At 40.3% G+C, this 16,569-nt stretch overlaps 1 protein-coding gene across 4 annotated transcripts in view; it reads left to right on the top strand.

The window, feature by feature from the left end:
* The window catches only part of PPP1R1B (protein phosphatase 1 regulatory inhibitor subunit 1B), an 83,221-nt gene that overhangs the window by 19,130 nt on the left and 47,522 nt on the right, over positions 1–16,569 (top strand). For 3 of the 4 annotated variants that reach the window (XM_058181126.1, XM_058181125.1, XM_058181123.1), the window contains exon 3: positions 1,107–1,129. In XM_058181126.1, the coding sequence (XP_058037109.1) occupies positions 1,107–1,129 (23 nt within the window). The remainder of the gene's footprint in view (positions 1–1,106; positions 1,130–16,569) is intronic. The other variant, XM_058181124.1, reaches the window with a different exon arrangement.

The following is a 16,569-nucleotide window of genomic DNA, read 5'->3' as shown; positions in this document are numbered from 1 at the left end:
AAGTATAATTGGCGCCTCACGGTGCGGCTGAGACAATTCTACTTCTGGCTATGAATGTCCACTGTATGGATATATACACACGCTTATATAAATATTACCAAAAGTAACTGCCTATGTGGAGGCGTTCACTCAAATAATTGGCATGTGTCGCCTTGAAATAGTTACATTTGAAGAAACCATCAGCCCAGCTGCTTAGCTATGGAAATGAACTAAGCTATAACACCAGTGCGAGTTTGGTATACCACATTTGGTAAATCATTTGTTTAGCGAGTGTTCAAAATTACAGAAGCACTGAAAGTTGACTTATAACTGGTCCTTGCGCTTACGACTGTTGCAGCCTCCCCATGGTTATGTAAGCAAAATTTGAACCCTTGGCAACCGGCATGTATTTTTGATCAGGGGTGGGCTTCAAAACTTTTAGCAAGGGGTTCTCTGCCCGGTTGCTGGGTGGGTCTGACCATGGTGGGCGTGGCCTGGTTGGCCTCCTGCATCATGGCAGGGGGGCCGTTTTTGCCCTCCCGGGGTTCCGGAGGCTTTCCTTGAGCCTCCAGGAGGGCGAAAACAGCTTCCCCAGGCTCCTTTAGGCCTGTTTTTTGCCCTCTCTGAGCCTCCACATGCCCCCTGCACTTGCCTGCATCCAAAACAGGCCCTGTGGGGCCTCCTGGGAGGGGGAGGGGCTAGGTGGGCGGGGCAGCCAGGAGTGGGATTTGAGGGTTCTCAGAATCTTAGCTAGAGGTTCTTCCGAACCCTTGCAAACCCCCAGCAGCCCACCCCTGTTTATGATGGTTGTAGCTGGCTTCCCAGCCATCAATCAGTGTGGGAAGCCACCTTCCCTTAACAATCCTATGATTCACTTAATAACTGTGGTGATTCATTTAACTGGCATGACTCACTTAACAACCGCTTTGCTTAGCAATGGAAATTCTTGCTCCAATTGTGGTTGTAAGTCAAGGGCTATCTGTATAACATAGTCAAGAGCCATCGTTTTAATCTTTTGGACCTATGTTGTCAAAGAAAAGTGTGCTTTACATTTCTTTCTTTTTTTTTACTCATAATGTTCTCTTTTTCTTTTGCCCTCCTTATACTCTTCACACTGCTTGCTACAGAAGATGAAGCATCCCCATATCAGGTCAGTATTGTGGATTATTTAAGATGCTATAAGACAAGCCTGCTGGATTTCACCATTCCCAAGCCTGAATGGTCAAGGCTCATGTAGTAGTGTAGGGTGTTGGACAGGATCAGGGGACCCAGGAGTAAGGCCATCTTCAGACATATAAACTCATTGGATTTCTTCAGGACTGTTCCTATCTGTTATCCGAGTTTATTTCAAAGGGTGATCATCGTGAATATTAAATTGGAGAAGGCAGTGTTATGTATATGACTCGGAGCTACTTGAAGGAAAATTGTGGTATAAATCTAAATGTATACCACTATATTTTCCTTTGCTATAGAGCTATCAACTGAAGTACTGCTAACTATCATTAAAACATTAAGAGGCTGGGCTTATCAATCAAAAGGTCGGCAATTCAGCGGTTCGAATCCCTAGTGCCATGTAACGGGGTGAACTCCGGTTACTTGTCCCACCTTCTGCCAACCTAGCAGTTCGAAAGACGTAAAAAAATGCAAGTAGAAAAATAGGGACCACCTTTGGTGGGAAGGTAACAGTGTTCCGTGCACCTTTGGCATTTAGTCATGCTGGCCACATGACCAAGGAGACGTCTTTGGACAGCTCTGGCTCTTCAGTTTTGAAACGGAGATGAGCACTGCGCCCTAGTCAGTTTTCATTGACTAGCTAGTCGTTGGGAATGACTAGCACATATGTATGAGGGGAACCTTTACCATTACCATTAAAACAACTCATCGCTAAATTGGAGCAACTGGTCAGATTTAACCACAAATTAGCAATTTATATACCATCCCACAGCTTTATAGCATATTCTGGGCTGTTTACAATGTAGCAGCATTATTTGCATATTGTCCCCAACAATCTGGGTCCTCATTTTACTGACCTTGCATGGACCACTGCACCACCAGGGCTCCTTAGAATAATAAATAGCACAAAAAGGAGAGGGGGAAAAACTGATTTGGCTAATAATGCTGCTTGCCTGCTGTTCCTTAGAATTCCTGAGCTCCTACTGAGATGCTGCTTTAGAAAGACCCTTTCTAATTTAATTCTTAGAGTTGAAGGCTCAAGTACCACTACAAGACATCATGATTCCAACCAGTAGAGAGGGCATGCATGGGACTTCTTCCATCAAACAGTGCCATCATGTTGAATCTGGGAATTGTACCTCCTCTGTGAAACAGCATTCATGTTGAAATCCAAATGCCAGACCTTGTTAACCTTTTAAGGGCTCCTAATTCTGGCTGGTCAACTAAGCATTTGGATCTGGAAATTAAGGGAACTCCTCTGTCAATGCAGCTTTTATTATTTTGGTTTAATGTTTAGCTTCAGGTATCATAGGATAGGAGGTGGTTATTGTTTTTTTACTTTGTATGTTGTCCAGAGATATTTTTCTGAGAGTGGCATTATAAATTATATAAATAAATAGGACCCACACAAGCTATAAGGTAAAGGTAAAGGTTCCCCTCGCACATATGTGCTAGTCGTTCCCGACTCTAGCGGGCGGTGCTCATCTCCGTTTTAAAGCCGAAGAGCCAGCGCTGTCTGAAGATGTCTCCATGGTCATGTGGCTGGCATGACTCAATGCCAAAGGCACACGGAACGCTGTTACCTTCCCACCAAAGGTGGTCCCTATTTTTTCTACTTGCATTTTTATGTGCTTTCGAAACTGCTAGGTTGGCAGAAGCTGGGACAAGTAACGGGAGCTCACCCCGTTACATGGCAATACTAGGGATTCGAACCACCGAGCTGCCAACCTTTCAATCGACAAGCTCAACGCCCTAGCCCCTGAGCCACTGCGTCCCCTACACAGGCTATAGATAATAGCTTTTCTAATCAATAGATTGGTAGACAAAAGTGTCTCTAAGAGTTGAGGATGCAGAAACTATTCTCAATTACAAAGATGCACATGTCAGACCTGTGCATGACTCAGTGCTCTTGGTTTATCTCCTTCCAACTTGGAAGCTTACTCAAGTCCATGATTCATTCAGGAGAATAAGGGGTTGTGAAACCTCCAAAGGCATGTAAAAGTTAAATCTTGCAGATTCTCAGACTCTGTCATTTGAAGTGGAACAGTTGAAAGTTTCTCCTGTTTTAATTAACAGAAAATATAGATCCGTGAGTCACAATCAAAGAAGGATAAAGGCAGTTGTGAGTTCCACACAGTATCATGTATCAGCTAGCCTTCAGATTGGTTTGAATAACAGCGAAGATGGGAAGAGGTGATTTCTGTAGGAGGAAGAGTGACAGAACCTGAGGACAGAGTTTAAAGGGGATCAGCCTAGAATCTCCACATAGCCACAAGTGAACAAAATCCAACTCCTCTTGAATGCCCATTGACCCTTGAGAAGATTAATGTTAGGTGTGAAAGATCAGATCCACAGTGAAGAGTCCAGTTAAACTGATTTATTAATAATCATGCCTATCCACAGGAATATTCTTAACTAAAAGTTAGAACCTGCATGGTGTTAGATAAGTTCAACGGAATTAGGCTGCTTGTGGCTATATAGGGATTTTAGCAGTAGTGGGTTCCACTTACCTTTGCTACTGGTTAAAAACTGTGAGCACTCGTGCACAGCGCTTCTGCGCTATGATGTCGTCTGGCTGCTGGGCAGAGCCTCCGGCTGCCACCACTACCGGTTCCCCCTAACCAGGGCGAACTGGTAGAAACCCACCACTGGATTTTAGGCTGATCTCTCTTTTAACTCTCCCCCCAAGATTCTGCCACTCCCTCTCCTACAATTTCAGTCAAATGGAGGGAGGATTAATGTGGACATATTGGTATCAGTCCACTTACAACCCTGTTCATTAATGGCCCAAATTTTAAATAGCTAAACATGAAGACAGCTGCTTCTTTGTTGTGCATAACAGATTTCACCAATCTATCGGTAGCAATCTATTTCATATATATTGTATTATAATCTGCCCAGAGTCATTGAGTTGGGTGGCGATAGAAATTGAATAAATATTTATTTATTCAAGCACACTACTTGAATACAATGGCGGGAAGCAAATTCCATGCAGCAAACAAGTGGCATGGCAAAAATTGTAGACAGTCGTCCGGTTGGGCAAAGACAGCCTACCAGCCTGCCTTCAGTCATTTGCTTTGAGATAAGCCATGTTTCACAATTGTGAGAGCTGACCATAGTTCATATTATTCATGTTTATTTAATAGAGAAAATAGTTTTAGCAATCTTTTACAGCGATTTTTTTTTTTATCATTTAAAAACAAATGGATTACATTGGCTGTATGTGATCCTTCTTGCTGCTAATCTCAGTTAAGGAGAAGTTGGCCTGGGTTGTTTTTTTAAATGTGGTCACCTGCTGTAAAAGAGAACCAGTAAAATCACATTCCTGTACTAAAATATGATAGTCAGTGTGGCCTAAACATTTTGCTGCAGATGTTTGTTGAGAGTAGGGTGATCAGATGTATGGAAAAAGGAGGACATGTCCTCCTTTTTTCCTCTGTCCCACAGGATAGCCTTGAAAATTAAATATTGTCTAGTTCAGGGGTCTCCAGCCTTGGCAACTTTAAGACTTGTGGACTTCAACTCTCAACTTGTGGAATTCTGGGAGTTGAAGTCCACAAGTCTTAAAGTGGCCAAGGTTGGAGACCCCTAGTCTAGTTGCTTGAGAATCTTTTCCTGAGCACCTTTTCTCCATGTCAGGGAATATCTCTAATAAATGTTAACGTAAGTTACCAAGCTCCGCTGTGTGACCTTGATTAGTTACCCTCCTAAGCTTGGGCTGCTGCCTGAAATTGACAAGACCTTAATCTCCTAGCTGGTTCTAGCACATTCCTGTTATTGAAAAACCAGTCTTTCTGATGCTAGAAAAAATAATGTCATATTATATGCAGGTCTAAGTATTCTTTTTTCAATTTTTTAATGTTCTGGATGTCATGAGGGTTAAACGTGTGTCCTCTTTCCTCCCATTTGTCCTCTTTTCCAATTGTTTTTGTCTTCTTTTGCCTGTTCAGATACCTGGTAACTCTGATGTGTGTGTGAGACAGAGAGAATAGGACATGAGGATTACAAAATGGAAGAGAGTTGATCTAACTTAGAGATACTACACTAAAACAGTTGAGCTTTATAAATAATTCCTCCTAGTTTAACAAGTTATATATATCTGGTCAACAAAAATAAATCAGAATTTGACATGCTATGCAACCCCACTAAATTAAATCTTTAGCAAGGAGATGGAGGAACAAATGTTATTATAGCCGACTTCAAAAAGTAGCACCAGAACTAAAGGCTTCATAGAGTGTGAATAGCAGCTTTTTTGTTTCCCAGTTTTCTGGGTATCTTTGGTCTCTTCCCTTCAGTAACAGCAAGCAGGGGTGAGAGAAAGATGTCAAGGTCAATAGATGAGAATTCTGCAGCTCTGCATTTCCTTACTCAAACAAAAGGCTTTGCAGGCTGCAGAATGGCTCTGCTACACTAAGAGACTTTGGAATTTACTTAAAAAAAATTTTTTTTTTTGCTGTTAAAGCACAGCTTGTGAGCTTTGCTGCCACCCCCACCTCCACCTGAGCCTCCCGCAGAGCGAATTTATTTTGGCCTGCATTTTTCCATGACTTTTCCTTCATCTTCAATCACATTAACGTAGTCTTTATTGAGTGTAGTTTTCCTGAAGAGACCTCCCAGATCTCTTTTTGGGGTTATTTTTGGGGAGGATTGTGTGGGAGGGGGAGGGAGAAACCAAACATGCAGCACGCTACATAAAAGTCACGTCTAAAACAAGTATTATGTATTAAAATTAAAAGTCAGTATGAACAAACGGAGTTCAGTCTATTGGTAGTACTGAAGAGAACTTGGCTTTTAAAAACTGGTGTTTATTCTCTGATGCAGTCCATTCTACAGTCATGTTGCTGAATGGTTCCTTTTTGTCTTTTTTCTCCAGTTGTGCCTAACCACAGCACAAACACTGGAAAAATGTTTCTTTCCCCCCCCCCCGCCATGTCCTCATGATGGTGCCTTTATCATGTCTCCAGCCCATGGGTGAAACTCCTAGCATCATTTTTAGCATGTTAATACAACCTTTTCCTCTTGCGACAACAACATCAAGTTATGCAAAAACCCTATTTTACCTTGCCATTCTTTTTCCGACAAGTTAGGTAATCAGCAAGGAATGGGGTCAAGAGGCAGATTTGCTGGGCATTTCTGATGCCCAGCATCTTGTTGTGTCCCCACCACCACCAATTAAATCAGCTTCATTTGCTATGATTGTGCTGTTCTTTTTTTTTTTTTTAAAGAGTGGACACTGAAGAGTGGGGAAAATAAAGAGAAGTGCCTGGACTTGAAATAGTGTAGCAGTGAAACGCAGTAACAGGTTGAAATAGCACATGACAGGACAGGACCCTCTACCTCCAGAATAAAATACAGAAGAATCTGGAAACTGGCATATTCTGCCCAAATAAAGCATAGAAAGGAAGGTGGTGGTGGTGGGAATCTAAATAAAAGTGCTGTAGTGACTCACCTCCTTTGGGGATTTATTTATTTATTTATTAAATCCTGCATTCTATTTGAGTTGAAGAGTGTAGGAGGATGGTTGGAGGAAGGAACTTAGACATAATGGAGTCCAGAGGTGGTATTCAGCTGGTTTGCATCGGTTGACGCGAACCATTGGTGGAAATATAGCCAAGGTTGCCGAACCAGTAGCAATGGCCAGCTGGCCGCGCCCCCGAACCGGTCCCTTGGTCACCGCTCGCTCACCCCGCCCACCATGTTCGTCACTGCCATGTTTTTCGCACATGTGCATCCCTTTGTCTTGCAAGTCCAATAGGATGCGCATGGGCGAAGAACATGGCGGCAACGGCAGCAGCTTTTTCCGCGACCTCTGGTACTTTTTGGCAACCTGTGGTCAGCTGCCTGCTTTGCAAAGTGGCTCTTAGCTGGGAGGCTTCTATGCCAGCTGTTTTCCAGCAGCGGCAGCTGGATGGGGGCTGCCAAAAACTCTGGTCAGCTTGCCTTCCAGATTCTGGACCAGCCACCGCGGAAGGTAAGCAGGCTGAACAAAGAGGCAGTGGTGGGGGAGGAAGTGGGGCTAGGGCCAGGGGGATTAAAGGAGGGGAAACAGGGGCAACTGGCAAAGGGAGGGCGGGGATAGATAGGTGGAAATTCCAAAAAAAATTCCTACCTTTTCCTGTGGGTGTGGCTAGGTGGGGGGTGTCATGTGACTGAGTGGGCATGAGTGTGAGTGGCAACAAGTTGACCACGGCCACTCAGTCACATGCCCTCCAACCTAGTCACTCCCACTGAACCGGTAGTGAAAATTTTTGAAATTTACCGCTGACGGAGTCCTGTAGTCAGACCCACCCATTTTCTGGATCATAGTTATTCATGCATGAGTCTCCTCTTGATTAGACTATTGCAATATACTTTTTATGGAGGCTGCTCTTAAAGATCAACAGAAAGCCAGATTTGTTCTAGATAATGTGACAGCTTGAGTAGTTCTGTGGGGGTCACTTGGATGGCCCACAGAACATTGCTTCTCAGAGAGCTGCAGAAGTTACGACTTGGTTTCTGTTCTGACCTAGGCTCCCTGAGTCATTGAAACATATGAGTAGTCCCAAAAACCTCTTTTATTGCAACAGCTGTGAATTCTGTTCATTCACAGATGAGTCCCAATTAGTTATAAGGAGTCTTTTGGGAGAAGTCCTTTGGGATACTCACCCACCTTTATCTCCCGTTGACACGCTGCCAAAAACTTAATTGGCAAAGCCATACGGAGTCCAGAATCAAGCAGAGCTTCAGGGTTTAAGCTGAACTGAATGAACAAATGGACCACAACCTGGTGGTTGTGAATGAGTGAGTTTCTGAGTGCAATTCAAGGTACTGGTTGTCATCTTAAAGCCCTATGAAATGGGTATCTATAGAAACAGTTGTTCCCAATGGCATTTACCCATCTGATATCCTGGAAGGAAAGCTGGAGTAGGCCTTCTCAGTTGCTGTCCCATTTCTACTGGACAGCGCTCTCCCTGGTATTACACCAGTTCCAACTTTGTGAAGGTTCTGAAAACTTATAAAACTACATTTTGGCCTTTGGGGTAGACCTTCAGTTTTAATTGCTCTTGCAGTAGGACCATTTGTTTCAGTTATTGGTCTGACTGCATCTATTGCTAAATAATGTGATTGTTTATATTAGTATACAGTATGTTATCATACTGTAAGCAATTCAGTGTCGTGCATTTAGAATAGCATATAAGTCCAAGTTTAAAAAAAACTTAAAAAGAAATAAAATTCCTGCTGCAATGCTGCATTTGGCAGATGTGATTCCTAGAAGTTGATGGTGTACAGAAAAGAGAGAGAAAGGGCAGTCAGGTAAGTTGAAGGAATCAAATCCAAAAAGTGCCATTACACGCTTAACACAACAGGGGCGGGATAGAATTGATAATGGGGGTGTGTGTTTCATAAATTTCACACGTGAGGATGATAGACTCAGCAATAAGGTAAAGGCTCTGTCTTTCTCATTTGTCCTTTTTATTCTATTTCCTTTAGATTTCTTCAAACTCTCTTCCTTATTATTTTTGGTATATGATTTTTAATTAAAACTTTTAAACAAGAAGATAAAAACTAACACAAACTAATATAAAGGAAGGAAGAAAATCAATCAAAGAAAGCAAAAAGTATCAGAAAAGAAAAAAGTGAAGAAAAATAGGAAAGAAAGAAAAATGTAAAGAAATGGCTTCCAATATTTTTCACAGCAGATATAAGTACAAATATATTTTAGTCTTTCTAAAAGCTTACTCTTCTTTCTATAATCTATCCTGTCTAATCATGGAAACCAAAAATTCATTTGTTTTTTCATTTTTATGCAAGGAGTTGATTTTTTCATTTTTAAACATGACTCTTTCCAGTCACCATTAAATGTAGAGGATGCCTTTTCTCTAATCAAAGAAGTCCCGTTATCAATTTCAGGAAAATATATCAACTTCATTAATCATTCCTCCATAGAGAGTAGTGTTGAATCTCTGTGCATTTGCTGCAGCAATCATATATTGAAATAATCTTCAATGGCTTTTGGCAAATTGTTTATCCATTAATCTTAACACAAAAAGTTCCTGATTCAATTGAATATTGATCTAAAATCCTCATATCAAAGTATGCTTTGAATTGAATCCATTCTTTTTTTAAACTTTTTTTTACATGTTCTCCAAACAGGATAAAATCTTCCTTCATGCTCACATTTTCAAAATGCATCTGACATGCCTTTATGCAATCTACATAATTTTTCTGTTGTCTTCTACTGTAGAATCAAACACAACATAAATTTCAATTCTTTTTACCATTTATTTTCCTAATGATCAATCTATATATTAAAACCAAAAATTCGGCCTACTTTATCATACGTTGCTCAACCTCTTCTTTCTATTTCAAATTTTAACAAAGTTACTACTTTGTTGTAATTTTAGCAATTATATACTTATCATTAGTATAAAAATGTATTTCAGATTCTGACTTACTTAGCTTCAACTGTCTCACTTAAGAAAAGAAAGTGCAGGCTCAATTATGATCATAAATCGAGGATTATCTGTACTCCAGAATATCCAAATATTATTTCATAGTTGTCTTTTAGGTAAAAGCCTGATCTTCATGAATAAAATCCTGTAAAATGACTTCAGCCTTTCATGCAAAAAAAAAAAATTGTAACTAGTTTGTAAAAGTCAAATCTAGTCCTGATTTTAATTTTACTGTAATCTGTTTTATATTCCAGATGATGAATGAACCTTTTTGTTTTCCTTCATCAAATAATATTTTAAGTAGATCAATGTGCAATAAATAATTGATTCAGATAGTATTAACAGGTCCTTTATATCTTTCATACCAGATTTTATACATGGGAAGATTGGGAAGTTGATCTACGGCTTCATAGCAGGGGTGAAATGCTCCCAGTTTGGACCGGATCGGCTGATCCGGTAGCGATGGTGGCAGGTGGTTCGAAGAACCGGTAGCAAAAATCCACACACACACCCGCCCATGCCCACCCAATTGCCAGCTTGCCCGCTTGCCGCTTCTTTTAAAAAATGTTTTTAAAAGGTAAAAAAAAGACTCTGACAATCACAACTGAGCTACCTGATCATCAGAGCCTTTTTTTTTACTTTTAAAAACATTTTTTTACAACCTATTCAACTGAATAGGTTGTAAAAAAATGCCTTTAAATGTTAAAAAAAAAGATTGCACACCACAGCTGATCACCATCCCCCTGCGCTGTTCTACTTTCCCCATGCCTCCTTTTGGTGTGCATTGCATGCACGCACACCTTGCATTTAGTACATGGTACACACAGCCAGCGATTGGTAGTAAACCGGTTCAGATTTCATCACAGCTTCATAGGTTTAGAACTCCACTTGCCATTTTCTATATTTTCTAATGTGCCTAAATGTTTTCAAAGTCACTTAAGAAAACATCCACTTGCATTATTTTAGCACAATTATAAAAATGAACTAAAAAACTAATATAAATTCCATTGACGCATCTGTTAAGATTCTGTGCCTCTCAATACATGTAGCAGAGTTCTGTTAAATTACTCTGATCACCCTGGGGATATAAGAAGTGGTGCATAAGTTAAAATTTCTTTAGTGGTAGGAACATTTAACATAACTTTAACACTTGTCTTAATACATTTATTTTCAAAATCTTGTCCTTGCTCTGATGGAATGATAGCTGACAGTTCTAATGTACTATTTTTACAGAATCTTACGACAGTTTTTCATTGTTGGGTTAATATATGAAATGATTAAGTATAGTTCAGATGCCATTGTTCTTATCAATAGGCAAGGAATATACTCACTAAATCCAACAGTCTTTTACTCACAACTTCTCACATGTCCTTCAATCTTCACAGTTTGATATAATACTTTCATTACTCCATTTAATATTTCAATCCACACAGCTGTCCTACTTCTATTATACATATTTATTTATTTTATTTTATTTATTTTTTATTTATATTGTCAAACACAACAATATATATAAGTATAAGCATGAAATAACCACACAAATTGAATACAACCAAAGGGAACATTAGGGACAGGGACGGTAGGCACACTGGTGCTCTTATGCACGCCTCTTACAGACCTCTTAGGAATGGGGTGAGGTCAACAGTAAATAGTCTTTGGTTAAAGTTTTGGGGATTTTGGGATGAGACCACGGAGTCAATGATATGCCAAAATACTTTTCCTAGTTGATACTGAAGTCTAAAAACTTACAGGGATGGAGCTGCAAGCCATCTGTGTCCTATAGTATTTAGCATATAGCATTTAGTTTTCAAGTGCTTAACATGTGGGTGGATTATTATCTTTAAACACAAAATTGGCTTCATAGAGATAATCATGAAATGTGTCCATTCTAAACCACTTCAATATCCTGGTGTGCAGCATTTCTTTGCAGATTTAACAGACTTGTTATCCCCTAGGATATTCTTGATATGAAATAGCACTAAAGCCACTCCACTTCATTCTCAAAGTCCTTTTAGACTTCTGTGACTATTTTCATCGTTTTGCCTTTCAAAGGTAAAACATGTATGAGACTAAGTTAAAATTACTTGAAATGATTCTGGCACTTAAAATATTTCAAATTCAAGTGGGAAACAGCATTTATAAGAGAGGAGAAGTGAAAGTGAATGAGATCAAGATTACTGGAATCTGCTGTAGACATTTTTGGAGTTATAAATAGGAATAATTTATAAATAGGCAATACCTGGGAATAAAATATAAATAGGCAATACCTGAAGGTAGTTGGAACAATCCACTCTTGGATCCACAGAAAAAGGGACTCGTTTATTGCAATCTATTAACAGCAACAAGGAGGAAAACTTTCCCTCAGTTTAAGGGGATTAGGCAATTATTGAGATCATTAGTGAAAAAATAAAGACAAAAAATGACAGAACTAAATCTGTGCGTAAAATCCTAAAACCGTTTCACAGAAACTGAATCACTCCAGAGCCAAGTTATGTCAATTGGATAATACGTCATTCCGGTATCAAGCATGGTGCCCAACCAGAAAGAGACAGAAAAATGAGAATTTGTCTTAGTGTCCTTCCCTGGGAGAAAAAACTAAAGTTCAATTGCCATCAAAACTCCTTTCCTATTACCTGCTCTTTTTCAAAAAAAATTCTCGATTTCATACTTTAAACATAGAATAATAGGGTTAGAAGAGACTTTGGAGGTTTCTTAGTTCAACCCCTGTTCAAGCAGGAGACCCTATGTCTATACCATTATGATTAAATAAAACATTCTCTTCCTGAAAACCTCCAGTGATAGAATACTCACAACTTCTGGAGGCAAGCTCTTCTACTAATTAATTGTTCTCACTGTTAGGAAATGTATCCTTAGTTCTAGGTTGGATCTCTCTTTAATAATCTTCCATCCCTTACTCTAACTCCCAGGTGCTTTGGACAATAGGTCAACACATTTTTCTCTTTGAGAGCCTCTCAAGCAGGGGTGAAATACTCCCGGTTCAGACCGGATCGCCCAATCCAGTAGTGATGGCTGCGGGAGGTTCGGAGAACCGGTAGCAAAAAATCCTTGCCCCCCACCCCATGCCCAGCTGAGCCGCACGATCATCAGAGGCTTTTTTTTACTTTTAAAAGCATTTTTTCTTCAGTTTAAAATGCTTTTAAAAGGCTCTGAGGATCCCAGCTGAGTTGCCTGATTGTCAGAGACTTTTTTTTCTTTTAAAGGCAAAAAAAATGCTTTTAAAAGAAAAGAAAAGCCTCTGATGATCAGGCAACTCAGCTGGGATCATCAGAGCCTTTTTAAAGCATTTTTTTACAATCTCTTCGACCGAAGTGGTTGTAGAAAAAATGCTTTTAAAAGTAAAAAAAAAAAAGTTATGCTCACACCAAGCCACGCCCACAGAACCGATAGTAACAAATTTTACATTTTACCACTGCCCTCAAATATTGGAAAACTGCTATCATATTACCCTTAGTCCTTCTCTTTATTAGACTAGACATTCCCAGTTCCTGCAAGTATTCATCATACAGTTTAGTTTACAGACCCCTTATACCAATCATGGCAAACCTTTTCTGCACCAAGTGCCCAAACTGGAACTTGCACAGCACCAGCGTGCTGGAAACCCGAAGACCAACTGGCCAGTGCCCCTGTGCATGCCAGCCAACTGGTCTTCAGGTTTCCCGCATGCGCTTGTACCCTGGACAGCTGGTCTTTGGATTTCTGGTGCTCCGGCGCACGCAAAGTCCAGCTGGCCGGTGTGGAAGCGTGTGCCGGAAACCAGAAGAGCAGCTGGTGATAGCGTGCGTGCCCACAGAGAGGGCTCTGCGTGCCACCTCTGGCACGCGTGCCATAGGTTCGCCATCACGACCTTATACCACCTTTGTGACTCTTCTCTGCACTCTTTCTAGGGATATATCTTTTTTGTATCGTGGTAACCAGAAGTGGATGCAATATTTCAAGTGCAATCTCACTAGTGCAATATAATATATTTTGCCTTGATTTTTTTGACTTCTACCACCACTTTTTTTTTATTAACTTGTTATATTAAATTCCTGCTTTAACACAAGGCAAACTACTTTGCTGTAATGAAATTATGGGGACAGAGTTGGGAGCCAGAAGCTTAGTGCCTTTGAAAAAGTCTGGCTGGTTTTCAAACTCACCCCATGACTTGCCTGCTGTTTTATCAGATTATCTGTCTAATTGTTCCCTTTGCTCAACCTCCCCGCCTACCACACAGTTTATTTTACAAAGCTAAAACCCTTAGCAGAGGTCAGATGGAAGGGGTCAGTTTTTCACCTATTTCCCAATGGAGAGCAAAGGAACTGTGGACATTTTCCAAAACATCATTAAACATCAAACCGTGGAGGTTTGCTAACTAACGGTTAGCAGCAAAATGAAGGCTGACTTAAATAGTTATCAGCCGTTGAACAGAATAATTAGTTCAATTAAAATCTTTCTTTTTTACCAAATGGCCAAATATCAATGCTTTTCAAGTTACTGAAATATAGGAGAGACAGGAAAGTATGAAAATGTATGATCTAAAGGCAGTTTTTTAAAATAAATAAATAAAATCTATTTGTATTACAGTATCGCAAGAACGAAAATAGACTCAAAAATTAAAGTGTGAATTTCATTCTCAGCTCTACTTTTTGAAGTTTTCAATCACCAATTAAACAACTAACACTTCAGTTGCTGAATTTACTTATTAAAGCTTGCAGCCTTACCAAGAGTGTTAAAAGAGCCTAATGATGTTGTTCTGTTGCCTTTGGCTACAACCAGATGCCCCTTTTCATAGGCCACTACATTGTTACTTAGATTATAGACTAAAAAAAATAGGGGGGGGGAGAAAAAAGGGGGTAAAGAGCAATAAAATATCAGGATGCCTCTTGAAATTACTGTAAGAAGCAGTAATTTCAAAAGTCACTCTTTACCCTTTTTTCCATTAATGATATAATCCATACAAGCAAAAAGAACAAGAACAGAGACTAGTCCTATAAGATGCATATATTCCCTGCTTTGCCTTGCCTTGCCTTGCCTTGCCTTGCCTTGCCTTGCCTTGCCTTGCCTTGCCTTGCCTTGCCTTGCCTTGCCTTTCCCCTCCCCTCCCCTCCCCTCCCCTCCCCTCCCCTCCTTTCCCTTCCTCTTCCCCTTCCCCTTTTTAAAAATTGTTGTCTGCACAATATATTTCACACAACTGTATCTCTTTTATTAATTTCACACTCAGGCCAGAATTTTAAAATACCAAAATGCCATTTTTGATATAATTACTTCCGTAGTTCTGTTTCTGAGTTTCCCGTTTTCTTTCCCTAAAACATTGTTCAGCACAAGGCCCCTCACTTCATTTTTGGGTCTCCCCGAATGTGATCTTCCTTCCGTTTGCTTTTCAAAGCAAAGGAGAAAAAAAACAAAACCTTCCCACCTCCTAATAAGCATCCACTGTGCTGTGGCAAAATCACTGCTCAGAGCAGCTAAGGAGGATGAGAAAGACAGTATTTTGAAGAAAGAGAGACATTCTCAAGAACTGGGAGGCAGGAAAAAGCAGGAGATTCCACCACTAAGTAACTTTCCCTCTAGCAGCACCAACAAGTTTTACAGTGTTTCTTTGGTGTAGGGCAGTGGTGGGATTCAATTTTTTTAGTACCAGTTCTGTGGGCGTGGCTTGGTGGGTATGGCTTGGTGGGCATGGCAGGGGAAGGATACTGTAAAATCTCCATTCCCATCCCACTCCAGGGGAAGGTTACTTCAAAATCCCCATTTCCTCCCAATCAGCTGGGACTTGGGAGGCAGAGAATAGATGGGGGCGGGGCCAGTTAGAAGTGGTATTTACCAGTTCTCCAAACTACTCAATATTTCTACTACCGGTTCTCCAGAACTGGTCAGAACCTGCTGAAACCCACCTCTGGTGTAGGGATAATAGTTAATTAGAGTAGCACCATGCTAAACCCATGTGACTTTCGATGGGGAAACACCAATGAGATGCTAGTATCAGAAGGAATTACAGGTAGTCTTTGACTTATAACAGTTCATTTAGTGACCATTTGAAGTTATAATGACACTGAAAAATTGACTTACTATCATTTTTTCATGACCATTGCAGCCTCCCTATGGTCACATGATCAAAATTCAAATGACTCACATTTATAACAATTGCAATGTCCCCAGGTCATGTGATCACTGCCTAACAAGCAAAGTCAATGGGAACGTACTGATTTACTTAACATATGCAACTGCCTCACTTAGCAACAGAAATTTTGGACTACCTGTACAGGGTGGAATTGGAATACCACCACCACTAATCCTAGCTAAAACAGGGATTTATTTGTTTGGTTGGTTGGTTGCCCAATTCACACATAGATAACTCTGACTGGCTTACAAAATTCTAAAAAAGTAAAAAGTATTCCACCATACAATCAGAGCCATTAATCCTAACCCCCATCCCACCCCATACACCCATAAAACAACCCATTCAAATCAGCCAGGATTGGCTCCATCTCTATTTGTGGTCTCCAGACCTGCTGACAAGCCGTGTTTTTAGGGACTGCAGGGTGGGGCCTCGGTATTTATTTATTTTTTATTTATTTTATTCAATTTTTATACCGCCCTTCTCCCGAAGGACTCAGGGCGGTGTACAGCCAAGTAAAAAATCACAGTATCAATATTAAAAGAGATTAAAACAAACATATTATAAAGTGGCCAGATTTAAAACGAATTAAAATATTAAAATATAAATAACCCAATAAAATTACCCAAATAACCCAATAAAAATTGGGTACACCTCAGGGAGAAAGATGTTTCATAAAGAAGGGCCATCACCAAGAAGGCCCTTTTTGGGGTCCCACCGGAGCACAATCCTTAATCAGTGGAACATGTGATGTGTCCTGCCTTCTCATTCTGGTGGGCCAGAGGGATGTAATCGGACCGTGATGGCAAACCTTTGATGTTCCCGTGTGCCGGCCTGCGTGCTGGAAGTGACACACAAAACAATCCC

The sequence above is a fragment of the Ahaetulla prasina genome, chromosome 4, assembly GCF_028640845.1.
Source record: "Ahaetulla prasina isolate Xishuangbanna chromosome 4, ASM2864084v1, whole genome shotgun sequence".
In the NCBI taxonomy this organism is placed as follows: Eukaryota; Metazoa; Chordata; class Lepidosauria; order Squamata; family Colubridae; genus Ahaetulla; species Ahaetulla prasina.
Note: the sequence above shows the minus strand (reverse complement) of the source record. Positions and strands in the feature narration are given on the sequence as shown.